Raw genomic sequence first — 27,958 nt, 5'->3', positions numbered from 1 at the left:
GTACGCGTTAAAGATTCATTAATATGGCATAATTAAATTAACACCATAAGTTATATAACTGAATATGTGCCAACAACGGACGGATGGAAAAAAAACTTAAATGGAAAAAGGACCTGCTAGGTTGCCAGCCCGGGCTCAGGCCACCCGGGCATTATGTGCGGTGGGGCATAGCCTTTCCACCGCTGCCCGGGCCCGCTGGATAGCTCATAATTGGTCATGTAGTTCCGAGCTAGTCAGAGCGCTTAGCCATCGCTCCTCAAGAAGGTCCGGTTCTACCCTGTCCTCTACATATACTGATCTTATCTGTGTGCGCTTCCATAAGATGTGTGCCATGTCTGCGTGTTCCTGTTCGCAGAGCTTGCAGCTCGCGTCTGGATATTGTGTTGAATTTATTCTGTTTAAGCGTACTGGGTTTCGGAACGTTCTGGTTTCCAACCTTCTCCAATCTGTTTCTTGAGGCCTGTCGAGTTGTTTGTGGGGTTGTGGGTATGCTTCTCTTTGTTTCGTGTAGTGTGTCAGTATGTCGTGGTACGTGACCAGTCTGTCCCTGTCGTCTTCGTCAACAGTACCATAGTTAGCCGGGCCCATCCCGGAGACCATTTAGTCCGTGGTCACGTCACGTCATGAACTCGGATAAGCAGCGCGCTCGTTGTCACTTCGTCCAATTAAGTGCGGTTTATGTAAAATACGGGCCAACGGATTCGCAGTGGATTATAAAGAAGCTAACTGCGTCATTGACGGTCGTTATCAACGATTCCTACTCGAAATTTTTTATATTAATTTAACGAGCAGTTCGTTAAAAAAATGCACCATACGCGTATATATTTTTCATTCATATTTTTTCATTGTTTTATGCGTTTTTTAGGCAGCTTTATTGTGCCATTCTCTCGCTACTGGCGCATTTAGAGCGATGTGGCCGGTGTTACTGGGATGACGGTGTCAGGCTTGCGGGTCGTGAATGATCATCGTGGTCCTTCGCCCCGCAGGTGCGATAAGCGGCGGATGCTCATATCCAGGCGGCTACAGTGAGAGATATGAGGGGATAAGAAAAGCAGAGGAAAATGTTACAAAGCAGATAAGAACAGAGAGAATAGCGATGGTTGACACAAAGCAACGAAAGCACATTGACGATGAAACCGTCGACGGTGACTGTCAATGCAAGCGAATACCGAAACGCAGCAGGAAAGCTGTTCATTTTAACAAAGGAATAATGTGCTTATAGAGGTATGCTTCTCGCAGCGAGAATCTTCAGGTAGCGTTGAAAGTTTCATTTTGCAATACAACAGAGGACAGAGCCCATAATGAACACATCTCTAGGCGTAGTATAATGCTGGCTATACCACATAAGCCAGTTCGTCAAATGTGTGCAGTGATTGGGTCAGAAGCGCCAGCGTCGGCATGAAAGGTGACTGCCGGCCTCCTCTACCACCACCGAGCCCTTTTCCACAGCCTCAAGAGAGGGAAGGGGCGGTGGCTGTCCTTCCCAGGCGCTGCCAGGAGCGTTTCAAAAAGAGCAACTTGTGTTCGATGACGACACCGTGCCAAGCAATTTCGTTGGGCGAGAGCGCACGCCACCATCAAAAAAAAAAAGAAGGAAAGAAAAAGAAAAGAAAAAAGAGAAAGAAAGTGAGCTACGGAGGATTGATGCAGATTCAGTCCGCAGACCAATGTACCATTTTGCAGCCAAAATTGTATACGCAGTGGCTGGGGAGTGGAAAAGCTGCGTTATAACTGTGGCCTTATAACCAAGCTACAAACAGCGAAATGCAGGCGATGCAGGGTGTCCCAGCGAGTTAACTCCGTCCCGCAAGGCGTTTGCGACAAGTCCTTGACGCGCATAGGCCGCCGGGCCGCTGTCGTAGTCCCTCTAGCTGGCGTAGTGGCTCCTGCCCCGTTTTCAGCGGCGCTCGCACCGTTACGAGGAATGCTTTTGAATTTTATCGTGTCGACCCCGCTGCTCTAGCTAGGCTCTAAGTTACCTGCTCACCCACTCTCCCCAATCACACCTTACGCAACATCGTGAGCCCTGTGACGACGATTACGGTCGTGTCGTTGACGACACCTACCGGGGTTGGAGAGGTCGGTGATGATGCAGGCGGTGGACGCACTGCAGTTTACGCCGAGCTCAGGGGCGGTGAACCACTTTTGGGCGGCGATGTCGTAGCGCTCGACGAGTCGCACAGTTGACAGTCCTGTCGAAAGGACAAAGAAGTGCAATGTACCCGACATCCGAATGGCTTGTTGCATTCCAATGTGCACTAACGAACGAAAAGCATTGCGAATTCGGCCCCAGAAGCGCAGTAGTGTGCGTGTACAAGCCCACCGCCAGCAGCGGAAGGCAGAACCCTGCCCCGTTTCCCATGCTCGCAATAATGCCAACGACACTGCGACTTTTCCTTGAATAAAGAATAAATAATACAGCACCGATTGAGCAAAGCCAAACGCATAGCGCTTCGCTCGCATCTCCGGAAGCCTAAGCCGCCACGAAAAGACCGCGCATGTGCCATCCGTACCGTGAAAGCACGGCGACGCCAACGGCAACGGCGAAGACGCGCTTTAACGTGTCGGTATAACTGTTGTCGTAATAAAAATAAAATTGCACTCGCGGCAAGGACGTAGCACTCGCCACCATGCTCTACCGCCGCCTTCGCTTTCGTAACCATTCACCCAGCTGCACGCAAGTTCGCCGAGTTCGCCAATCTTGTTTTAAAAAAAGGACAGAAAATCCATGCGCTCCAACACTGAGATTTGAACTCGCCCGACTCTGAACCAATAATTAAGAAAAGGACGCGTTAAGCATAGAGCCATCGCGCCCCTTCGGCTCTTCGCAGTTTGTGCGGAGTATTCAGGGCGCCGCAAGCGACTCGGGAGTAGCATAGCGTCTCTGCATGTGTTTCCAAGGCTACAAAGCGCAATACGCCCGCTCGGCTTACAGCGCGATCCAGCAGTTGCCCACAGCGCGGCTTTTATTGTATGTAGTGACCCTTTCAGAGTACATCTCGCAGAGACAGCAGCTCCTCGCTCTACCGGATGACAGCCGACGTCGTATAGCCGCACTGCCGTTGTCGTCGCCATGCCACCGTTGTTATTGCGGGTGAATATGCAACGCACGGAAGGAGTTAAGTGTAAAAGCTGTTCTGGGGGCAGTCGACGCAATAATTCTGGCCGCAGCAAAGTATTTGAACTCGCTCTATCGGTTCTGCTGGAGAAATGGAACAAAGTTCAGCGTTCCACAGTTGCCTTCAGTGCAAAGCCACAGGAAATCGTGCGATGCGAAAGTTGGCGAAAGCGACATTGGTCGGCGCAATTGCAAAAGCGCTACAAAGTTATGTAAAAGAGCAATTATAAGCATTTCACCTAAAAGGGCTTCAATGACGATAAACAAGCCAGATTATCACTACTGCACCCAGTTATCCCCTTAACACAGCTTCACAGCCATTGTTTACGATAGCGCACTCAAACACCTGCCATAGCGCACTCAAACAACCGCCCTTTTATGACATAAGAGAGCAGTCGCGTGAGTTAAGCTTCTCTGCACAGTGTCTCTTATTGCGTAAAATCCAGCCCTGGCACGCGAGGAACGTTCGCTCGCGATGACACGTCTTGATGTCCGTGTTCGGTCCTATATTCACTAGCAACTAGTATTGGTCAATCATGTGCTGCGGCAATGCATTCGCGCCAAGCCATCACGGCGTGTATGTTGCACTCCGTCATGCTCCACGATGCACTGTTTGCACACCACATTTCGGAGATACCCACCGCAGAAGCTGAGTAACTGTCGCATGGCTTTGCTGAGCTGGAGGACACGGGCCGCATCCCGGTTTCGTCGGCCAGATTTCGATGAGGGCGAAATGCAAGAATGCAAGAATTTGGGTGTCCTCTGCACCCCTCCTTATCTAAGGTGATGAAAATTTAACTCGACGTACCTCATAATGGGATGGTGGTTGTGGCACGTAAAGCCTTAGAATTCAAACTTATAACCTCCCAGCCATTCTGCTCTGCATGTAACGACCATAAAGCGATCACCCATAAGCGCAGCGAGCAATGACGTAACTAATCTTTTTGTTCCGTATTTGGTGACTATCCTATGCGCTTCTTTAAGCTCGCGTGGTGACAACCAAGGATTTCCGATTGGGTCCATTGGGATAATCCCAATAACATCATCATCAACACAAATATTACTGGCAACAAATGGATGGGATTTGAACAGCCAAACCCGTTGGCCGTTGGTACCATTGAAACCTCCGATGGTGTAAATGCAGCCTTCTAGAATGACGGCAGCGAAGTTGCTCTTGGAATGAGGCATGCTGGGCAACTCCGAGAACCGAGCCCTCCTCAAGTCCAGCTGCTCCACTGAAAAGCATGAATGAAAGGAATCGAGAAAATTAAAGATTAATCGCAACGGACACCTGGTATAGCACGAAGGCCAAGTTCCGTTATGCTTTATGATGCGTAGCATTACAAACATCAAGCCCATTACACGCACCGCTTGAACCGATTTAACCGTGATGTCTGAACTGTGCACCGTATGCTCGACTTTTCTTGCCGTGGCCTCGCGACATCATAGCATGCGCAAACCTATCCTCACCGCTCCGCGCCATCTCGTCCCACGATGACGTCATTGCTGGCGCCAAACAATAGGCGCGCGAAGCTGGCTCTCCTCTCGCCTTCCTCCTTTCGGTGTAGCCACACTCCTTAATCGTTACTCCATCGCACTTTGTCCTCAGCCACCACATATTACAGTATCGAAATGCGTTACAGGACACAAAGCAGTCTCAATTGAAATCTTAATTTGTCGCTTTGCATTGTAATATGAGTTTTATCTGCAATTTGGAATGACTTTGTTCATAAGACACATTGCTGCTTTCTTTGCCCCTAAATCCGGTTGAGCTCCCAAAATTCGTCATTTGTAGCGAGAAGAGAACTTTTGTAAGCAAGAAAGTTACGAGAAATAAAAAAATTGAAGTGCTGCCGCCTATTTTGGACCATGCTGCCTCTCACGTGACGTAAGCATTGGCCGATTCGCAGAGTGCGGTAGAGTGGGAAGCCACACCATGCTTCCGTCAACTCGTCCGTATCGGCGTGCTCAATTCAATTTGAAGAGCAGCAGCGGTGCCTTCAGTGCCAGTTTTCCGCGCAAGAAATGTGATACATTCGCACACAGAATATTATCATAAGACATCTCGACAAATAATGTATCGATCTAACGCGGCCCCGTATTTTCCTTTAGTGCACTTTTAAGACAAGGAATCACTTAACAGGCACTCGAAAAGGACGCTTCTGCGAGGGTTAGGAATTGGCAAGCTCACATTGAGACTACGGTTGTTCAACCACAAAAGACGCAAAAACGCAATATGAGTAGCGACGCCGTTCTCCTGCGTTCCTTTAGAGAGTGGCCCTGCAGCCGTAGTGTTTAATGGCGCGTCACAATATGCGGCGCAAACATGTGATTACAAGAAGGTAGAGAAAAAAGCTGTCATATCTCGAGAGGAATTGCGAGCGTTAAACTTTGTACCACGGAAATAACATGCGTGTTTTTTTATGGTAGTGTTACATAGACTGGCTAGGTTTAAATAACATCTTCGAAAAAGTGCGCAGGAACATCTTTAATACAACCTGCGAATTAGAAAAAAAAAAACGCTGGCTTGCGGATTGCCCAGTAAAGGCTAGGAAGGAGGATATCATTCCCTGTTTTGCCCTAAATGAGAATAAATGAGCTCTAATTACCGGTAACTTGCCCCTGAAATAACGTTAGTACGACACCCGATTTGCAGGACGCAACGATATGTAAACAAGCCGCCACGTGCCATGTTTCAACATGAATGACATGCGGACTGAAGGCGAAGATATATCTATGTTGCCCCGTGCACATTTTCGATAACATCGATGCCGCCTTCGGAACCGACGATGACCTTGCTTAACGCGGTAGCGATTGCAACGAATAGAGGCGTACTGGAGGAGAGCCGCGTGAGACCGCTGTACCCGCCGATGATGTAGAGCGTGTCATTGTGGGCGACCACCTTGAGGCCGCTACGGGGCCAGGACATATTCATCACCCGGGTCCAGGCGTTGGTCGACGGGTCGTAACACTCCACGCTGTCCAGGACCTCGCGACCCGTAAAGCCGCCCGCGCTGCGCGACAGTGGGTATAATCGAAATCACCATCCTATAGTCAAGTGCCTCGTAGCGATAGCGTCCTCTCTCCAGTACCTCTTAAAGAAACTGACGACTGGCCAGAACGTTTTGCGAGACGTTGATGGAAATGACATGATTTGTAAAGATAGAATCCAGCACTCTGTTCGTGATTTACGTAGGAACTAAATTTTTAACTTGGCAAAAGTCTCAAAAACCAGTAGGTGGCGCGGCCTGGCGGTAAAATCTTGGTGTATTGGCCTCGAGCTCCACCACTGGAAAAGCTGGCGCCACCGTCGGCGTGACGTGCTAGGAGGGATCACGTGGACATAGCGGCCGCGTCGGCTGCTTCGGGCGCGCCGAAGGGAGCTGAAAACGAGTTTAAATTCCCTCGATCGCTGCGGTCCCCATTTAGTGGCGAAACTTTCCCGCTTCGAGTGTCTCCTTTAGAACGCTTGTAAGCACTACAATAGGTAGTGGGTGCCTTTGAAGGCGCGCAACATGGTTGGCTACTGCTCGGTGCCGCAGGGCCGGACGCACGTAACGGAGGCCGGTGTCAGCCTTATTCACACGTAGCCGCAGGACAAGAAGCTGCGTGAAGCTTGGCTCGCGAAACATAAAACCGGCAAACAGTCATCGGCTGCAACTCGGGTATGCAGCAAGCACAGACGCGAGGAAGATTTCTGCTACGGCGCCCGCTCTGCGATGATCTGAAAACGCGCACTGAGACGCTCGCCGGAATCCGCTGCCCGACTAATGTCATGACGGTTTGGTGTATGAACTTGTCGATGCTATAGATACTGGCAAGTTCAGTGGAGTGGAAAGGCAGCGGTAAGAAGCACATTTAAAAAAAAAGCATGGCATATGGTCATGTTTGTGCTATGAATTAATGCACTGGATTACAAAAAAGGAGCAGAGGGAAATTGCACGCTGAGTGCACCGATAAACATGCAGTGCGACGCAACTCGAGAAATAGTATTGAAAGGTCAAAGAATTTAGAAGAAAAAAAAAGATTGAATCGTCGCGACGGCACATCAAAGTCCCCGTAGGCGTCGAAGTCTCTACAATGAAATTATTTTTTAACAGTTCTGATAGCGCCCACGCAACAATGGTTGCTTGTATACTGTCAAATGCTCATATTCTGCGGCCTAAAGCTCATTGCATGGTGCGAAAACGCGCGCGCGGAGAAAGCGAAACAGTGCGCGGACAAGCATGCAGACGCGCACTCGGTCGCTGCGAATCTGTGCGATCGCTGCATTGAGGCTTCGTTCTATTACACCCCATTTAGTTATACAGACACTATAAGAACATATTTCACATAGTTTGCTCTCAGTGTTTACCTACCTTACACGCAATAAGCCGGTTCGGGAGACTCCATCGCGGCGACCACGCGCAGTGGCGTAACTGTACGTATATTCGGTAAAGAGATAGCGTCTGTAAACGATTGTGTGCTTTCAGTTTGTCCAAGATTATTATTTAGACAGTAAGAAACTTCTCTCATTTCGTAAGTACTTACAGAAATGTCCGGGAGAGCTCGCGCGTGGTGTTTTCAGTGAGCGCTGACAGCAAAACCTATGAGGAGCGCGCCACGTGATCCCTCATACTACGCCAGCGAGGCGCTTCCGATAGATGGCGACTCCGTAACTCCTCGCCGCCAATACCCCGTATGTAGTACATGAGATTATTGTATACATAAGTCGGCTGTTATAAAGTGCAACACACATATTGCTAAAATTGAAATTCGTATATTATTAGGCTTCTGCACTTCATGCTACACGTATTACGAAGTAAAATAATGTCACGCTAATGAGCGACGCTGCCTTCGTGGTATCGAGTGGAGTGGGATAAGCCGCGTGCAGCTTCCAATGTATCGCGGCGCACGTGAGGGCTGTATGTGCGCGTGTTCGCGAGTTAGTACCACAAGTTCTGTGTGCTTTCCGTGAGGCACAAAATGCGATCGTCAATTGGTGCGCACCTATCACTGTTTCCACCCTGTTTTTCTGAGCACGACTAAATGCTCTATGCAGATCAGAAAATTTTGAAGGAAAACGTTCCACGGCGTTTTCCGCGTTACCAGTGTGTGATTCGACACTTACACCGTTAACTTTCTGTTGCACCAAAAGAAAAAAAAAAACACGGGTGCAGTAAAAGTCGGTTGTCAGTCCCCTTAATTAGCCCCGTTCTGCGTGAATCTTGGCCATCCCCATTTTGCATGTTCGCGTCACCAATATTTAATTCGTCTCTTAGCCTCCACGGCCCATTCATTTACGTGCTCCCGACTATCCTTGAGACTGACATCCTTGAGCAAGTTAATTACTCCCACATTAATTGCTAGATAAGTGCTTAGCATGTATGTTTTGTCATATTTCCGCGGGGTACGGAACGAATAGGACGCTAAATTAGAGATATAGTAAAACCTAATTAGCTCATGCAGGTTAGGCGACCATTTCTCGCCGGCCAGATGTAACGCATTAGCAACACCCATCATGATGATGATCATCATCATAGTTTTCTTCTCCTTTCTCTTTTTAACCATGAACTTGTCCATGGGTCTAGTCTAACTTACAGCCGAGCGACGTTTGCGAGCATAAGCCTCGGCTGTACCGCGAATCCATGGCCATAATTTGATTTGTTGCATGGCGATTTGCATGCATGCATGGCGAGTTCACAAGGCGATTCGGAAGTCAGTGAATCGGAAAACAACCTCACATGTAGATGCGGCCTGAAGCTGCCGCGGCGCTTGCGTCACTGCGGACGTGTAACATGCTGGCGACCATGGACCAATGGTTTGCCTTTACGTCGTAGCGCTCGACCGTGTTTGTGCGCAGGCGCCCGTCGAAGCCTCCCAGGGCGTAGATGTAGCCCTACGAAGACAGGACACCCCGTGAAACGGCTGCCAACTGTTTGCGAAACGTCACTTGGGCTCAGAATGTCAGACATAGTACATCAGTATGCATTTGTTTCTCACAAAAGCAGTAGGACGCATGAGAGACGGAGACAATTACAGCCCCATAGCAGACGACAGGCACACCTGGTGGTGTGGCGCGGAACTACAGAATAAGCAGGATCTGACGTAGCGTGCACAACACCAGTGAAGTAGCCGAAAGCCAAAGCGGTTCGGTTAAGGCAGAACGTGGGTTCTAGGTACTTCCGGTGATTGGAATAGGGGAGAGGATGCTGTTAACAGTTTCCGTATAAAGGTTATGAAAGTCATCAAGTTTTATAGAGTTATCTGTTCGTCGTTATCCTCTTCACATCACCGTAACAACATCACTGCACCCCTGAAATTGAGAACTGTCAATGTGTGCGGTTACCTCCAATCCTGTGTCACGCCAAACCATTGTATGCCAGCCTAAATTACGTGAGCTGATCTCCAGTCCTGTTAGAGTGAAAAATTATGAGTGTTGTACACATTTTAGGTCAGCAGCGCCATGGTACGAGATGTACACGCCACTATTTCTGACGTGACAACGTCGTGGCCACTCGCTTTTATAAGTGTGTGTGCCAGGTGACTCAAAATGGCACGTCGGTTTGTTAGTGTCCCTGAATTGCGGACGGAAGCATATACAGATAAACTTTGATTCATAGCATTTTTCTTTTGTACAAGGCCATAACAAGGCGTCTTTCGACAATCGGGAATACACGTTTTTTTGCTGCGTACAAAAAAAAAAAACGGTAGTATGTAGAGTAATCGCTCACTATAGCAATGTTATTTTTGTTCGAAATATCGTTTCTTCGTTTTTCTTGCTTCCCACTCCAGCGAATTTATTTCAGACCAGAATATTCGAAATTCAGCCTTACTCTCTCTGCACCGCCCACGGTGACCCTTTGAGTTTCAAATTGCAATACGTTCGCGGACAGAGCAGCTTCCCCCTCCCTCCCCGACTCCCTTCCATGAAGACAATAATGCAACACAACCAGGTTGCGGTTACGCATACCGTGATGAGGCGGCGCTTGTATCTAATAACAGCCGCAAAGGGAGTGACGTCACGAAAAAAAAGGCACGTCTCTGTCACATCCTTTGATTTGCGCGGTGTTATTAGGCGATCAGGAATAATCGAGTGGCCTGAATTCCCACTCTAGTGAAGATGTCGCAACCTTCACTGCTGCTGCCACACACGTTATTTATGTATGCGGCAATCATACCTAAAACTACACTAGGCGAACACAGTACGACGTAAACTACAGTAGGCAGTTAGCGCCCACTGCATGGATTTGTCGGCTTTGTAATAGTACAGTGGCCGCCCTCCGTCGCCCATTTCGAGCTTGCCTGGAGGACAGCGACGCTGACGTAACAGCGCGCGACCGCCATGTTCGCCTTGTCGGTCCAGCGGGCGAGAGGCACTTCGAAGCAGACGACCGAGTGGTAGCACTCACGGCCGTTGAAACCACCCACGAAATAAATGCACGAGTTGATCACCGCGGCACCATGGTACGCCCTGCGGAGGACGTCGGCAAAAACTTTTTCAGTGCAATGAAATACCCCCCCCCCCCCCCCTCTCCTTGACACAAGCACCTTTTGCTTTTCAAAACCTGCCTATTACACCCTCGAAACTTTATCCACGTAATCTAAGTGGTATGTCCCGATTACTTCTGCGTACTTTCCTGCATTATCTATAGACCCTTCTTTTGAAGAATAGTTTGCTTTAAAAGAAAGAGATGGCGCTTTAGGCGGCGCACCGAATGTAGCCTCAGCGAAAGCGCACGAATGTGAAACCATTACCGCGATTGCCTGCCTGTGCGATCAGCTGTAGGAAATGAAACCGCTTGACGGCTACCGCACCGTTCTCCATGCATCGTGCAAAATGTGGAAAGCTAGAGACAAAACGTGTGCAGTAGTTGATTGAATAGTGACTGACATATTAACAAAGGAACGAATCTGTGTGGCGAAGTTAGGAACCACCGCTACACAAGGACTACCTGTGGATGGCCAGCCCTTGACGGTGTAATGCTTTATTCGAGGACAAAAAAAGAAAAAAAAAACAGCCACGCTTTCGCCAGCGTTGTATCTCTAACATCTAGAGAAAGGAATACCATCCCAGAACGTCGGCAGGAGTAAGTAGCACTCGTTACACACTGAAAAAGGGTAGTAACGCACTTTTCTGGCAAGTAACTTTCCGCACGTTACATGCACACATACATCCGGACGTATACTCGAATTTACGTCCATTTCATCACCAACGTGTGTAAAGAAAGAAAGGAACAAAAATGGTATCTCCACGGCTGTGTTAGTCGTTCTCTCGCACTTTTCGGCAACCGTTTTACAATCACACTCCCGTAATTAAGAAAATGTTTTTATGGCACCAGGGCACCTGCTGAGAACGACAGCGAATACCTTTCAAATTTGATACAATTTCTTTAAATATCGCTATCTGGCCTTGAAACTTTATCAACATGGAATGGATGTCGGTTGTTGCCTGCAGGCGCCATTTCATGCGTTGTCTAACAATCTGGCCTCGAAATTACGAGCTTGCTGCCTTTACTCCACAACCGTGTAGCAATCTTACTTTCCCAATTACGAGTAAACTACTTCTGTGGGTGCATTAAAGGAATATCACAGAATGTGAATGTAAAAGCGTTTTTCAATGCCGCATTTCTCAACGATTCACGCATCACTTGTCGCCATCGTTCGACACGCGGCCACTTGCATCCACGTAATATTTGTCTCTTCTGTTGTGCCCACAGGGATCGACGGGACTTGCAGGCGCGGCCTGCTTTCCCAGGACAATACACGCAAAAAAAATTGGGACCGGGGACGCTTATGGACATTTAGATAACAGGTAGGCAACCGGTGGCAATGTGGTTTTGAACCCACGGCTTGTCGCCGAAGAGGCGTAGACTAAACCACGAGGCCGCGACCACGGCCACTGTTTCTATGCGGGTTGCCGTTCTCTGCAAATTGTGCGAATCCCCTCGACCGAAACAACTTGGAAACACGTATTCATCGCGACCGCCACGCACAATGTACGCCTCGCTGTGAAGGGGACACGTTACCTTGGCGTGGTGTACTGGTTGCCCATTACGCGCCATTTGGCGGCGCGGCAGTTGTACGTGAGCATGTTGTTGGTGGCACCCGACGTCCAGCCCCCGAAAAGGAACAGGACGTCCTTGGGCACGCGAGGCGTGAGCCACAACTTCGGGGACAGGTCAACGCCGGCCACTACGCCAACCGGAATCGACGGCTGGGTGAGTGTCTGCGCGGAAAAAGGCAGGTTTTGCGCGTGTATTTGACTACAAACAGTCACGAGATCTCGGGAAGCCCTCAGACAACGGCCAAAGAATAGGTGAATCTCGTCGAATATTAGAGAGCTTCAGCTAGTCCGTCTGCGCATGGCGGGTGACGGTAGACAAAGACGCGAGCAGCTTCATAGTTGGCGCCATAGTGTGGCGTTCAGTTTAGCCAGAGAGAACGCAGCTGTTGTTCCAGAGATCAATGGTGTTCTGCTTATATAGTTAATGCGCAAAGCGTTGATAACGACGTTGCGCGGGGACAAAGAGTGTACGTAACGCAGTTTGCGGAACGCAGGAACACCGGAGATTGTGCGGAAGCTGAACAAAAATGTTAAAAGTACATCTTATGGCTGTTTTGTCAACCACAAAAGGTCAGAAGCTGTCACGCTGTTCTTAACGACGTCTAAGACGGAAGACAATATAAACTTGTGATTATGTTGGTGGCGGCGCCTTTACACCACCAGCAAGTGAGCTCCCGACAAATGGCGTTGTGCACTCTAATTACATTCTACGTGACGGCACGTCGCCACTGACGCTGCCGCATGAATGCACCTAGAAGCCGCCGCGCATGTGGGCCGTCGCAACGGGACACCTTGCGAGACTGCACTTCACGAGCACTTCATAGAGTGGGACAACATTACTGAAGCAGCATGCGCCACTATAGAGCCCCCTGAGCATGCATTATTTCTTTGCCACCTTGCGAGGAGGTCGCCGTACGTTTCGATATTAACTAAAGCTGTGACCAGCGCTCAAAGCACCTGTACATTTGTTGGGCGCCACACAGGGCCAAATTGCGATTGTCACTTTACTGCAATAGATCGATAAATGAAAAATACAGTATCCGAAAATGGTCGTTGCGATGACGTTTGTGCAAACCAGGTATACGGGCATTTCACGAGTAATGGAAATCATCCTATTCGATTGCATTCGTTAGGCAGTTTTAGTACCACGTACGTCGCATACGGAAACTTAGAGCGCTGTGTGTGTCCGCGCGCACAGAAACCAAGAGCCTCTGTGTCGCTCTCCGCGAGGAAGCTTATAAAGCTGACTCCACCGTAGTGATCTAATTAAACGTTTTTGTTCATCGTTACGTTGCGGCCGTGTTCTCTGCCTGGGCCCCTCTCTGCTGGTCTAGCTCCATATCGCCAGGCCCACGCCACCCGAACGATGAACTGGTGCCCGTCTGTAACAGGGTGTATGTGGGGGACTCGGGTGCTGCTCTCGTAGTGCTCGCTTGTTCCGTACAGCGCGAGACTCTTGTTTTCGCAAAATAGTGGCTTCAGGGGCGACCGGCGGACGGCTCCGTTTTTCGACAGCCTACAAATTGGCTTTGCTGGGCGAAGTGAAAGCGCAGAGCCCATTTCAGGATCCTGCGCCGTAGGAATTGATTGCCAAGTGCAGAATTCCAGTGAGGCGTCCTTGCGAGCGCACAATCTGGCTGTTATTATCATGGTAGTAATCTGATTATTATAGTCATCCGACGAGTACGGTTGGGTCTTGGGTCGGCTTAGCTTGGCTGGTGTGTAGACAACAAGCACTTTTACTTTTATCTTTTTGATAGCGCAACAAGTTTAGTAGTATAAAAGTCACTCTGTATTGCATGCATGTGTGCCGTCGTGCATGCGTGTGTGTGGGGGTGTACAAAAATGCAAGGTTTCCTTCGTTAGAGCATTCATTTTTCACACGTTAGTGGTGGCCGTAGTCGCAGCATATACACACGTAACTGTGAACGCGCCACCAACTGCATGTCCAATCCAACCGTAGACAGCCGTTGGCTATCTGTAGTAAAGCAAGCGCCCGCTGCGCAAAAAGAAGGGCAGCTAACCTGGTGGATCACGTTTATCACCTTGAGGCTGTCTCGGTCACCTTGTACTTCTGGGTGGGTGACAACTTTCTCGAATTCTCTGCAACAAGACATAAACTCCGCTGTAAAAAACAACGAAGAAAGCATCATCAGCCTTGTATGTGATAACGCAACGTGTGCAAACAACGTGTTCGGCTTCACGCGTCCCGCAAGAGCATGGTATAGATATGGCAACCTCCCCAAGTGAGCACAACATCGAAGCCAACGTCGAAGGCGACGTTGAAGCCAATTTATACCTGTGTCACACGGGCACATTTGGAAGGCCTTCCAGTCGACGGCCTTCGAAACGCCACAACTCTATCGACTCAAAGGAGTTGTCGCGCTGCTACACGGCACTTTTGAAAGGCCGTTGAGCGGTTCAGGCGTTACTCGCAAAATTGTGTGGCGCTGCGGATCTTTATTTTCGTTTTCATGTCACGAAAAGTTAAACAACATTAAAACCTCTTAAAAGCCCTACAATTTCTTTTGTTTGTTTATACACAAACATTTGTTTATACATCGCCATACATATATGTTTAGTTTTCAAGTTGTTGAGTAGCGAAACTGCGGCAACGCTTTCGCCGCTCGATGCGGCCGCCGTTTTGGTGTGTGTTCGCACATGTCAAGTGGCAAAAATACTTTATTGAATAATTAATAACACTCATATATAGTATTTTTAGTGCATTTTGGTTTGATGCTTTTTTCTAACCGTGAGTACGAGCACACTGTGAACGAGAGGGCATGTACGCGCTGTTTCCGCTTCCGTTGCTCAAAGGCCGTCGAGATTTCGATAGAGTTGTAAGATGCTCCGTTGACTCGATAGACTATTGACTCGACGGCCTTCGAAACGGCCCGTGTGGCAGCTCGAACTTGACCTTTGAGTCAACTGACTATCGGTTGGAAGGCCTTCCAAACGCCCGTGTGACACGGGTATTAGTATATTGCGCTACACCGGAACCGATGGGAAAACGACAATGTCACGTGCAGCTTCGTATACGTGAATGCAACAGCAACTGGTGACGCTTTCTAGCGCATTAATCCAATGCAACACCACATACAGGTAACGCATCGACCCTGGCACCACATAGCAGCGCTGTCGGCGGAGCGCTTTTAAAAGCAACGCGCAAGGCAGATCGTCGCTGCTTGGTTGTCGAAAGACTGCAGGGACACCGTGTCTTCTCTCTGTCGCGACATGGGCGATGACGTGCGTTCTTCGGACGCGTTAACAGCATTCAGTTTAGATTTTCGTTATGTTTAGCCGTGTCTACATGAATGAAACTGTATGGCATCGCATTATGAGTGCGTGTAGCGCATCAAGTGTCGCGAGATGGCCGAGGAGCGCATCATGGCGTCATCATGACTTTTCTTTCGGGAGGGGGTGGGGAGCAATAGACACAAGTGTTTACGGCAAATGGTGATGATGTTTTAGTGGCGGGTCACCATGAACACCGAAGGTCGCGAAGAGCTCAATACGTTGAGGAAAAGGGCAAGTGCTCTTTTGCATGAAAATGTTATTATTGACTTGAAAAAGTGTAGCGAGGTCCCTCTTACAAGATCGCGCTACGACGAAAAGAAAAACGTGATTAGCGAACATCGCAATACATTGTACTCGGCGCTTCGCTCAGTAATTCGATGCGCTAGAATCGCTTCCTGTAGAAATGATCATCGTAGTGCTGACCTTTCACCTTGGCGCCACTAACCTCCACTTGCAATGTTCAGTCCCCTCAACCAATTACCGACAGCAACCATCTTCCCAGATGCATCATGGATGCTAAGAGATTCGAGAAAGCCCGTATTAAAATCATAGTTTAGCCCTACAAGCGTCGGTGACGCTAGTAGGGCACATCACCGACAGTCATCAGTGATGTCCCAATAATTCTGTACAAGCTCTGCGCACACAACCGCGTTGTGCCTCAGTGTTCAAAGATTTACCAAGGCAAATATACGTGGTAGCGCAGCTTCCATAGAAGCCCATGCGTTCAAAACATGGCGGTCCATCGGCGGTTCATGGGGCTTAGCGCCATCTGTATGGGGTGGGAACACTTCCGGCGAAAAAAAAAATAATGTGACGTCATGTCCGTTAAAAGCAGAAGTGACGTCATTTTGTTTTCGAAAGCGCGAAATTTGTTTTGTTGTCCCTCATTTGGAGCTATATATTCAAATGCCCCGCCATTCGACTTGATGGGCGTTTCGAGCTTTTAGCGTGGAAAGCGATGCAGGAAAAGGCCAGCCGTACGGTTGTCGAAATCGCATCCCTGCACAGAACATACTTTCGAAAGCTTCAGGTGTAGAGTGCTGATCCTATTGTCGGATGCCAAGCCCGTCGGCCAGCGCAGTCGCACGAAAACAACTACACAATTATCTGGCGGTCGTAACTCACTACTTTTGACTGAACAGATTAAGAAGCGATGAAGCTACCTGCGTCACCAAATTCAGACAAACTTCGAAAAGCAAGAACGCACAAACTGTGAAGGGGGCGTATTTCAACAGGTGAACTTTACGAGTGCGCCTTTCTGCCCATTTCAAGACGTGCATTGCATTGCGAGTGATAGTGGCGTCAACGCCCCCTGTAGCGATGGGCGCTGAAAAGAAATGCATTTATTAATACTAATAAATTAAACTTGTATTTTCTTAACTCGTCACGAATATATAAAATTGAGTAGGAATATTATTTTCCTTGAATGAATCTAACTGTGTCTCGTTTGAATTAAAAAACGAGTTTTTCTTTTCCAATGTTTGTTCCCTCCAAACATAGTCGCGCTTCAATCGCTGCTCCCATAACCCCCATGCTGATGTCGGTGACAATCTGTACTGAACCGCTTTTCGCCCGAAGCTTCGTGACCTATTTGAATCGACCTCGGATCTACTTCCAGAAAAGCACCACTATCGAAAAAAAAGTCATATATAACGCGATATCACGAAACCAAACGAGATTCGAAGCACTGCTATACGATGCACGTCGACTTTCCTAGACGACGTAGACATGCGGCGTATGACGTCGAGGATGCGCTCACATGACGGGGCAGCGTGCGAAGCGCACGAGCGGCAGGAACTTGGCGAGGTAGGCCTTCCTGCTGTTCACGTCCGCGGAGATCCACTTGAGGATGGCGTGGAACGTGTCCTCCACCTCACTGGGGGCGTACAGGCAGTCGTCTTCCAGTATGGCGCGCATCTCCTCCGCCGTCAAGGACTGGAACTGGGCGCTGTTTTTCCACACCTGCGTCGCGCACACACACCCTCCTCCACTGCTTACAAACAAACGTGCCGGAAGACTTCCGATTTCGTCTCTTGATATCAGGGACAGCAGCATTATCTTGGATTGTAGCGCGAAGTGACACGGAAAGAGACTAGAAGCAGACAGGACGAGCGTTTGTCCTTTCTGTTTCTAGTCTCTGTCAGTGTCACTTCGAGCTACAATGCAAAATCATATTACCGTGCCAACTCGCCCAACTTTGCATGACAACGGCCGACATACATGATCGGATTTTATGTATATTTGTGACCTTTAGCGATACCCTTCTCGCCCCTCTGAAACGCAAAATTTGTTTAAAATTAGAACGCACTAAATAAATTAAGAACAAAAATTACCTCAATATATCACGCTCGCTACGATCACCGCCTTTCAGCTCGTAATGGTGGCTTTTATTTTTTGCAGTTCCACTGAATCTTTGAAGTATAAAAATATAAGAAATAAAGAAAAAGGGGACAGACACTTTAGCATAGGTTAAGAGGATGAAGGCGAAAGCCGGCGCGTTTACGAGTCGTCCAGTAAATTACTAGAAATTCTCGTTCGAACGCGTTGTTACTTCGTATTACTTGTTTTCTTCCACAAAACGTCGTGAGTTCGAATGCCTTAATTAATTATATGGTAGAGTGTAGTAGCGCGACTGAACAAGGACCTAGAAAGAGACAGATACAAAGACGCAGCGCTCCACTTTCAACAATAGATTTTATTTTCGCACGCATCGACAAATATATGCCGTACGCGCGGAAACAAACGTGACAGCAAAAAAGAACATTCAGTGGTGCATTTCAATGAACCGTACACGTGTGCAAGGCATGGTGAAAACATGTACTGCGATGGTCACAAAGATAAACCGAGGTATCGTATCTCCTTTTCAGATAGCGACAACGAAGCCTTGCTTACGCACTTAGGCGACTTGGGAAGGAAATGTCGCCAAACAAAAGGATGGCATATGCATTGGGTGAGCTATTGCTCCCTGCTTAATTGACTTGTATCTAGCTAACCGTGAACAGGTTCTTGATGAACGCCTAAAAAATGACACCTACGTCGTGAAAGTGTTCAGATTCGTTGGCAATTTTCTAATCATTTTGAATAACGAATAAGACAATTTTGACGCGCTGGTTTCAAGAACCGTAACCTCGTTCACTGAAGTGTTGTTCCCTTGATCGTTGACACATGAAGACCCCATACACAATTTCATAAGGTTTTTAGACTTTAGATTGTACGTTTCTCCACAAATGACCTGCTGGAGTTATCATTCAAAACTTGTAAACTCATTCAAAACTTGTTCATCACTCATTTAAAACTTGTAAAACGCGCAGTAGTTACATCGTGTTTCAACAATTCTCTGACGAAGTGGAAGCCAGTTTCAGAGATCAGGCCAAGCGCCTGGCAGATTCTGGTTACCCGATGCGTATGCTCATCTCTGTCGCGGAAGGCTGAAGCAGGGAGTGTAAAAACGCATCGAATGGAAGTAGTGCTATTGCAAGAGCAAAGAAAGTTGCTGTGGTACCGTATATTCATTGCATTTCACATAATCTCAGAGGAATAGCGGTAATCTGGAGCCCTCATCAAAAATTTCTTATAAACAAAATAGAACGCATACAAAAATTAGCAGTTAGGTTTGTATATTCGGACTACAAAAGGCAATCCAGCGTCTCGGGTCTGCTAGCAAGGGCTAACCTAAAACCCCTCTCGCAGAGAAGAGTAATTTCGCGACTAAAATTCATCTATCAATTATACCATGGTCATTTCCAAATAGCACGTTCTCATTACCTCCAAGATCCTCCAAAACGTTCAACCAGACTTAATCACTCCAAAACAATCTATCTTCCCCCAAGTCACGTTAATGTTCACAAGCATTCCCTTTTTCCGTCAGCCATTTCCCAGTGGAACAAATTAACTAACGATATTGTGTGTTGCAATAACATCGACTCTTTTATTAACTGCATTCAATGTATTGACTTGTCATCGTGATTTTTTTTTTCATTGCATCTCTGTACCACTCCTGCACGGGCCGTGAAGGGCCTGCAGTATATTCAAATAAAAAAAAAAAGAAATCGGGGGTGGACGTGGTTTTCTCTGCCGCTGAGCCTCTACAGAAGCTACGCGAACAGGGTAATACAGAGCATAACAAAAGGCACGCATGTTCTACTCAACATCGCAAAGAATTTGTAACCTGCACTCATCACGTTGTCTATGCTATTCCACTTTCATGCGGAAGAGCGTATGTTGGTCAAAATGGCTGATACACCAATGAGAGATTAAAACAGTAGCGATATAACGTCACTATATGGTAATCTCGGGTCATTTGGGTATTCACTGCCGATATTGTTCCTGCAACCCTACGTTTGAAACTACTTCCATTCTGTATAGGGCTCATAGCAGAATGACGAGGGAGATTGTGGAGGCCTACTAGATTGCAAAATTAGAGGAAAAGTGCCTAAGCAAGCCTTCGTTGTCGCTATCTGGAGATATGAAGAGGAAAAGTGCCTAAGCAAGCGTTCGTTGTCGCTATCTGGAGATATGATACATCGGTATATTTGCACCACTGAATGTTCTTTTTTGCTGTCACCTTTGTTTCCGCGCGTACCGTATATATTTATCGATGCGTGCGAAAATAAAATCTATAGTTGAAAGTGAAGCCCTGTGTCTGTGTATCTGTTTCTTTCTACGTCCTTGGTCAGTCGCGCTTCTACACTCTACCATGGATTGCAACCAACTAGCGCGCCAACGTGCTTTAACCAAGTTAATTAATTCTACCTGAATTAACTGTACCTTAATTAACTTAGTCCTAATTAATACCAAAGGTCGGGGGGCTCGACTACCACCGATGGTCGAGGGTTCTACCATCAATGGTGGCACTTTAATTTTGGCGCTATTGAATTTTGGTCTGACCAGAGGTCGAGGATTCGAGTGCCTTGATCAAAGCGAAAGGTCATTGCTTCAAGTCCCACCGATGGCCACGGGTGGCATGGTGATTTTTTGGTGCCACTAAGTTTTGGTGCCATAACGTCGGACGGTCAAGCTTTCGGTAACGCCGGACAACGGATGTTTCGACCTGTGAGCCACTTTAGGCTTTCGTCTTATAGAGAACCGAAGTTGTCGTAAAAAAAAGCATACGCTCTGTGCTCACGGAGCACTTCGATATTCGTACCTCGTCGAAGTTCCGCACGAGGTAGCGAAAGGCTTCGCTCGCGAGATACCCGTGTCCCCCACTGCAGGCCAAGTGGTAAGTGTTGATGCAACTCCCCGGTTCGAGGTTGTTCTTCAGGGTGCTCAGGCAGTGATCCCGTATCCGCAGTATCTGCGTCGTAAATAACAGCGTGTAGACTCTGCTGAAGCCTGCCGAAAAAAAATTGGAAAAACTTTTTTTTTTCGAGCATGATCGAAGACAAGATGCGCGATTGAAGAAAAAGGCAACGCGTCGTCCTGCACAGTGCATTTCGTAAGCCCAAGTAAAGGAAAAATTGTGTACCGTGCAGGAATTCCGGGCACGTAATTCCGTCGGTCGTCGTGGCATCAAATATAAGTTTCGTGAACTGTTACCCTATAACGATTCACTAGCGATGACGATATAGAAGGTGCCCACACAGGACAACCGGGGGGACGCAGATGGTTGCGCAACGAACGTTGCGCAGGTATAGCTGCTGTGATGGTTTGCCAGCTGAAGGCTTGGCGGTTGATGCTGTGGTGTTGCTTTTTTAAAGGGAATCGCTTCCTTTTGTTATTTCGCCTGTTTTCGTGGCAAGTTGCTGGTACGATGGTGGTAGCACTCGGGCGAGGAAAGGCGAAGAAGCCCTCATGCTCTTGGGCAACTGAGTTATCACCATGCGTGAGCTCTCGTGCAGTCGAGTGGCGAGGAGGACGGTAAAGAAGGGGAGGAGGGGCGCACCGTCGCTTCGTTTGCTCGCTCGTTCACCACAAGAAGGCGAGGGAGAGGACGTGCGCTCTCTTGCGGGAAGAAACAGGAGGGAGGGTGGCTAGCCAATCCTGGACGATGCGGTGGGGGAGAAGGAATCTCGGATGCACACTCTAAAAGAACTTTACACCCTTTGGGGCTTATCTTGTCCCCAAACAATAATAGTCATTTGCCTTGCTTGCGTTTCCTCTCTTGAAAACTCGGCGCTCACTACTTTCCTGTCGAGAATACTGTGCCAATCTGATAACGCGCAAGCCGGTCGTAACTAGGAAGTACCGGGCTCGCAGCGGTAAAGAAAGGAAACGCGGACAAGACCGATGACGATTATTGTTTGGGGACAAAATACAACCCAAAGGGTGTAAACTCTTTTTAGAGTGCAGGCTATCGTATCATCGGACGCTGACGACGTTAACAACGGCACATCAGGGAGAGAAAGAAGCGAACGCATCCGTTCTCCACGGCTGCCATGAAGGAACTAGGGCAAGGCGAGAAATAGGGCTGATGGAAAGGGCCACCGAGTAGGGAGAATGGTCGGCAACAATAGGGGGACTGTCGTCTCGCTAGCTCGTTCGTGCAGGCTATTCGCGTATGTTCAGAATCGTCCTCGATGATTTCTCCATAATATCTATATTTTCCTCCTATATGGTAACTTCGATTTCTAGCTTCATTTAATCTCAATAAATGTACTGCTTCGCCTTTCCCTGTCTCCGGAACCCAGGTAGCTGTGAAGGTGAACAACAACGCAGCCGATGGGTATGGAGTTCGTTTATGTAGTTTCCGATTGTATGTGCAGTTTCCAAATGATGACTAGTGGTGCATTTAGATTTTCCAAATGTCCTTGTAATATATTATTCCGGCCTGCACGAGCCAACGTCAGGAAATTCGGGGCTATTCAAGTTGCTTTCAGCAACTTTTCCCCTCTTTTTCCTGACAATCTTTTGCTTGCTTTCTGGAAATAAATCATAATTATTCTATCATTACTGCAACTACTATTATTACTATAAAATTATTATTTTATATTATTATTTTTTTTCGCTAGCTAAAACGTCCGAAATCACCACTGGGTCCGAGATAGACGCCGGAGTGGAGGGCTTCAGATTAATTTCGACTCCATTATTTCCATTATTTTCTTTAACATGTAAGGGACTTTAAGCTCACCTCGTTTTAGCATTTCGCCACCTATAGAAATGCGGAAGCCACGGCCGGGAACCGAACCCTCGACCTCGTCTACGCCCTCGACCATGCTATAGCCTCCGAGCTACCGCGTCGGGTTCTTTTCAACCGGACAATATTACTCCACTAAAGGCTCGGGTTTGCAAAGCACCGGACAGGCCTGCTCAAGTTGATACTCGCACGCCGATAGTGAAAGTATGCCTCGGCCGTCTTGCTTAGACATACTAAGTAACAGCACAAGAAGCACTGTGGGCGTAAAAATATCGACTTACCGTAATAATCAACTGCCGATAGTGCTTTCTTTTCAAGATGCATCAAACACCAATTCGAATTCTTTTTCTTCTTCTACTTCTTCTATAGCCAGTTAAACTCATCGAAAGCTCAACAACTGATAAAAGATGATGGAACGCAACGCAATCCTTTGAAACTATGACTATTCAGTGCTGTATATTATTATTACCCCCTAAATGCCTTCTCCTCAAATAATTTTTTTTTGCTACTACTTCCCGATTCATGGGATGTCCCCCGTAGTGGGTTGAACCATATCATATAGGATCAACCAACCAACTGACTCGCGGGAGCCTAAATGGCTACAAAGCTTGCCTTTATAGGCAAATTTCTGTGCTTGAGCGTGCTAGTTAGTGGAAGAGCAACTAAGTGGCTAAGCGATTAAGAAAGTGCCACTGACCGAGTAACTGAGTGGCCAGCTCCCTGTGAGGGGCCGAGTAACGGAATGAGCCACTGAGTAAGTAAATCGCTTTGTGGGCGACTTGAGTGAGTGTTACTGTGTCAAGTCGGTTGTGCGACGGAGTACGACTGAGCGACTAAGTTACTGTGACTAAGCGCCTAAGAGTGACTGTGACTCAGCGACTATGGTAATGTGCGAGCCACTAAGCGACTTTGTGAGCAGCTAAGTGATTGAGTGAGTGACCTCCCAACAGCCGAAATGTTAAAGATGCTCGACGCCCCCAGGAGTATGGCGTGCGTTCGAGCGGGTTAAGATTCATGCCGGTGACGTCGACCTACCTAGAAGTTGGACCGGTGATGGCAAACAGGATAGAGCTCATGCTTGCTAATGGCAACGCTCCTCTGCTCCCTCTGCTCAAAACAAAGTTTCAGAAAACGCCTTCACCAGTGCTGCAGCCCTAGACTGACCTTTAGCTTCTCTGCGAGCTCGAGCACCTTGGCGACGTTGTGCAGGCCGATGCACTCGTGCAGTGGAGTGTGGTAGGCGAATTCAACGAGCAGTTGCGTCATGTCGCTGTCCAAGTCTGCTACCACCACCCGGATGGGCGGAGTCCACTGGTTGTTTTGCTTCTGCTCGGGGCTCATCTCTTCCTTGGCGCTAGCGAAGAGTGTGTGGCAGCCCAAGTACCTGCATCGTGCAGAGACCGACAGCGACAGCATTGATTTAGGAAAGCGTGCGCACGCTGAATAGAGGGAGATCTGACAACAGCACTTTTTATTTTTGCAAAAATGTGAAAGCGAGAGCGAACGGTCGAGTCAATCCTCCTGCTGCTGCTGATAAGAGAAGAATCCCGTTAACGCTTTTCGTACTTTCAGGTCACGAACAGCAAGCGCCTATCAATGTGACATAAGCTTCCCGACACGGAAGTGAGAGGAGCGCAGAAATGTACGCAAGACTGATGACGATTACTGCTTCGCCTTGTGCTGTCTGACATCTGACTGACTGAAACGGATTTGGAATTTACTCTCTCCGCAAGTTGACTAACTGCGCTTCTCGGCTCTTCTGCGGTTGCATGAATTCGACAATGTCGAGACGAGTCAGCTGGTTGGGCCAAAATCTGATCCAAGTTGGTTGTGCAGAGGGAGGATCGTGGTGACTTCGGGGTGGGCCGACTCCCTATATGAATTTGGCTAATTGCAAGTCAGTGTGGTCTGGTTGGCCTGTGTCAGTCCAACTTCCGTATCGACCGGCTCTCGTTGAGCTCCGGTTAGCGAAGCTATAGTATGGACTGACATGGTAACCTCAAAACCCTTCGCTCAATCGCACAACTTGCTTTGAAGAGGGACAGTGACGCTGGTTCACTCGCTAGAATCGAGTTCATGTGAAAGCGCGGAATAAGTGAGTCTAGTTGACCCGATTAATGGCTTACTTGACCTGCACCTTGTGCGGTTCGTGTGCATGAGGCTAGGGAAGAAAGATTCTAAGTCTGGCTGTTAAGCTTTTGTGTATTGTACTGTAGATGGTCTTAAGTACTAACATCTGTTCTTGCGGTGAAACCTGCGTAAGAGACTTTGTCATGCTTTGTAGAATGACGTTAGTGTTGTGTTAAAGCACATATATGGCCGCATAAGATAGCGATTTACCCTATCACGCAACCATTTATTCTATAAAGCTGGCCTAAATCAAAAGCAGAGTAGTGCTATAAAAATTGAAAGAAATAAAGGAAAAAGAAAACGAAAAACTGCAGAAAAATTTAAATGTAGTTTTTTCGACAAAGCATGACGTTGTCTTCATTGCATGGCGTATGTCTTAGCGGTGAAGCCGGCTTCCTGCAGTGTATACCTTTTCGAACATGTGCCGTTATCTTCCTTTGGTAAGAGAACAAAAATCCGTAATTTATACTTATTGGTTTCTTATTATTTACATCTCCAGCAGAAGTACTGAAGATTTTAACGTGGAGCAGTGACTTTTCTTGCTCGAACTACAGCGTTGCCACCAGCGCATGCAAAAATGGGATTCTTGCTGTACACACTTGGAATGCTGTGATGAAGACTTCTGCATTGATAAAACGCCTAGCTGCAAAACTCAGCGGTGCCTTTTGATTTATTTTGGGGAAGAAATAAATATTGGTGAGTGGTTTCTGTGCTAAATTATTTTGTGTGCATCCGAGCCAAGTGCTAATTATATGTGCTAAATGAGAAAATGGAAGCTGCATTATCCAGCGGTACAATTCGGGGCACACCCCTGTCAGCGGAAGTTTATTCGCTAAGCGAGCAGAGTCACGTTAGGTGACGCAAACGTGAAACTATACGCTCTCTGCATTCACTTGGTAGACCAAGTGAATGTGGTACCCAGGTGACTTCGATAGTCCTGATGAACTACGTTTTTCATTAGCTGCTTAGGTAACCTGCCTTTGAGCGGCCTATTGGACTGATCAGTGACCAAAGTCAGTATTGGTTTTTTAATTTCTGGTTGTTGAGGTATACTCAAAGTTAAGGCCACAATTACTACAAGATATTCTGCAGAAATCATCGACGATCGATGGAAATATAAGCGTACAGCCCGAAGGAACGAACGAATAAACGGACGGACGGACGAACGAACGAACAAACGAGTGAGGTACAGAACTTTCTCGTTATCTGCATAAGCTCGAAAAGTGAGGTTGATTTGCCTTGTTGGATGAATTGGGTTAGATAGTTGACGTAAGTCTATCAAACTGAGGCGAATGGACGCAAATCAGCACGACTCGTTTTACAAAAAGCCCATAATAGAGTTATAATATGGATGGACGGCGGAGAAAAAAAAAATGAACGCGGAGGCGCTTTCTGAGATGCCAAGTTCTCCCACTCACACGGTCCCGCAGCCGACGCGAAACGGAACATTGGAACCCGACAAAGTCACGGCGAATCGGCTTTCTGTGGGGCCGAAATTCGCCGTCGTCAGATTCATGGAAACAACAGTGGCTCCGGCCGAGGAGGTGACGCCTCCTTGGCCGTGAACTCGACCTGCTCGGGTCGAGTTCACAACCCATTCGAGTTGAAGAAACGAAGCTGCACGACTCGCTAAAATTGGATCCATTACTTCGCGTAAACGGTGCTACTTAGCGAATTGGGATCACGTAGGCTGACCCGCGGGTCGACCAGACCCCCACAATTCGGGTCCCCGCGTAAACGACGCAATGGCACTTCATAACTCCCATTGAACTACGCTATTATAAGCTATCAGCAATACGGAACAGCACCCGGCTGCTGTACTCGTACAAGAGCTGCAGTCGCGATAGTCCGCAGCGCCACGGTAAGCACGGGCGTAAGCGCAACAATCCTGCGACAGAAAAAGTACGGCGAGAGCAGAGCTCACTTGGCAGCCATTACGAAGCGATGCGCCCAGACGTCCACACCGTCAGCCGCATGGAACACGACGTCGCAGTACTGACGGGTCTTCCTCTGCTCTCGTAGTCCCGGCATGGCCTTGGCTACCACGCCCGGCGCGAACTCGCGCTGTCGGCCATTGTCGCGGAAGAGCTCCACTGCCTCGTACACCACGGTGACCATGTCGTTGTCGCCGGCCTCGCCGGCAGCGTCGTCTGCGTCCATAAGCTTTGTTGCGACTTCGATGACGGACAGCGCCTCTGGGTACAGCCGCGAAGAAGTGGTGGCAGGGCAGGGCGACCAAGCGAGAGAGCTGGCCACAGGCAGGCGTCGCCCAGCGGGCCACACACCGCAACACCAGCGGCCGGCCCAGAGATAGCATGCACACCTCTCCCGACCGAGCAGATTACGCCGTGTGCCTGGGCTTGGCCGTTTGAATGGCCCTCATTACCGGCTATTTGCACGCGCCGCGTGTCAAGCAGTTCCCGTCTTCGTCGTCTTCAGCTTCGTTGTTGCTGCTGCTAGTGTTTCTGTATAGCTTGCCGATCAAGGGAAGTGAGCCTAATGCCAAGGTTCTGTGGCTAGGTCATTTTTTTTTTGTCTGGACACTCGTTCCGGTTGTGTCCTTTAAGATGTGTGTCATCAGACCCGAAACTCTAAGGAAGGTCCGCCCTACGGGACAACTGTAACAGCTGGGTAGTTGAAGTTCGCAGATGCCGTGCTGATAGATAGATAGAATAAACTTTAATGTCCAACGGGAAAAGGTGATCTACCCACCCCCCGACGCACAGGTCAGGGGGCGAGTGCCGCCGCCTCGGATGCAGGCTGGGAGGTCTTGGGTCCCAGCAGCCTCTTCGGCCAGTTGGACGAGCCGGAGCTGGAGCTCAGAGTCCGAGCTGCGCAGCAGGGTCTCCCAGGTGTCCCTACTATCTATTTTGTGCGTTCCCCCGGGAGAGTACGGACATTCCCATGTTATGTGGTCGAGGGTCCCTCTCGCCCCACAAAGATTACATTTATCGCTCCTAGCCTCGGGGAACATGTGGTTCGCCATAACCGGGTGCGGATATGTATAAGTTTGTAGTCGTCTCCACGCGACTGCTTGTCTGTTGTTTAATTTTGGGTCTGGCGGGGATACCAGTCTACGAGCCAATCTATAATGCTGCGTGATCTCCCCATATTTTAGCATGCGCTCTCCGCTCCCTCGGTCATCGACGGGCCCCGTAGCGGCTCGGCGGTAGAGATCTCGAGCCAGCTCGTGGGCCGCCTCGTTGCCGGGGACGGCTTCGTGCGCCGGAGTCCAAATTATTTGAATTTTTTCTATCTAACTTTCTCCGGCCTAGGATTCTGGCCGCTAAGG

The 27,958-nt window shown here is 48.4% G+C and overlaps 1 protein-coding gene across 2 annotated transcripts; it reads right to left on the bottom strand.

The window, feature by feature from the left end:
* Positions 1-840: 840 nt before the first annotated feature.
* Positions 841-27,067, bottom strand: LOC135899098 (kelch-like protein 10). 2 transcript variants are annotated; one of them, XM_065428376.2, is made up of 12 exons: positions 26,591-27,066; positions 23,701-23,920; positions 20,608-20,757; positions 17,221-17,423; positions 14,189-14,267; positions 12,127-12,326; positions 10,403-10,571; positions 8,842-8,996; positions 5,954-6,132; positions 4,234-4,353; positions 2,067-2,192; positions 841-1,020 (listed from the first exon to the last, which is right to left on the bottom strand). In XM_065428376.2, exons 1-12 carry the CDS (start codon positions 26,824-26,826, stop codon positions 1,007-1,009), a joined length of 1,851 nt encoding a protein of 616 aa, XP_065284448.1. In that variant the 5' UTR covers positions 26,827-27,066; the 3' UTR covers positions 841-1,006. The 2 variants fall into 2 exon arrangements, 1 of the variants encoding a protein (XP_065284448.1); XR_010563532.2 differs by lacking the exon at positions 5,954-6,132 and having other exon boundaries at positions 857-1,020; positions 26,591-27,067.
* Between the last annotated feature and the right edge of the window lie 891 nt (positions 27,068-27,958).

The sequence above is a fragment of the Dermacentor albipictus genome, chromosome 7 (assembly GCF_038994185.2).
Source record: "Dermacentor albipictus isolate Rhodes 1998 colony chromosome 7, USDA_Dalb.pri_finalv2, whole genome shotgun sequence".
Classification (NCBI taxonomy): Eukaryota; Metazoa; Arthropoda; class Arachnida; order Ixodida; family Ixodidae; genus Dermacentor; species Dermacentor albipictus.
Note: the sequence above shows the minus strand (reverse complement) of the source record. Positions and strands in the feature narration are given on the sequence as shown.

Bases quoted from the DNA above. Each gene is read 5' to 3' on its own strand.
- LOC135899098 (XM_065428376.2), bottom strand. From the start codon at position 26,826: ATGGACGCAGACGACGCTGCCGGCGAGGCCGGCGACAACGACATGGTC. The intron at 23,921-26,590 runs GTGAGCTCTGCT...TGCACGATGCAG, and splicing joins CGCTTCGTAATGGCTGCCAA to GTACTTGGGCTGCCACACAC. The intron at 12,327-14,188 runs GTTAGCTGCCCT...TTTTCCGCGCAG, and splicing joins TGATAAACGTGATCCACCAG to ACACTCACCCAGCCGTCGAT.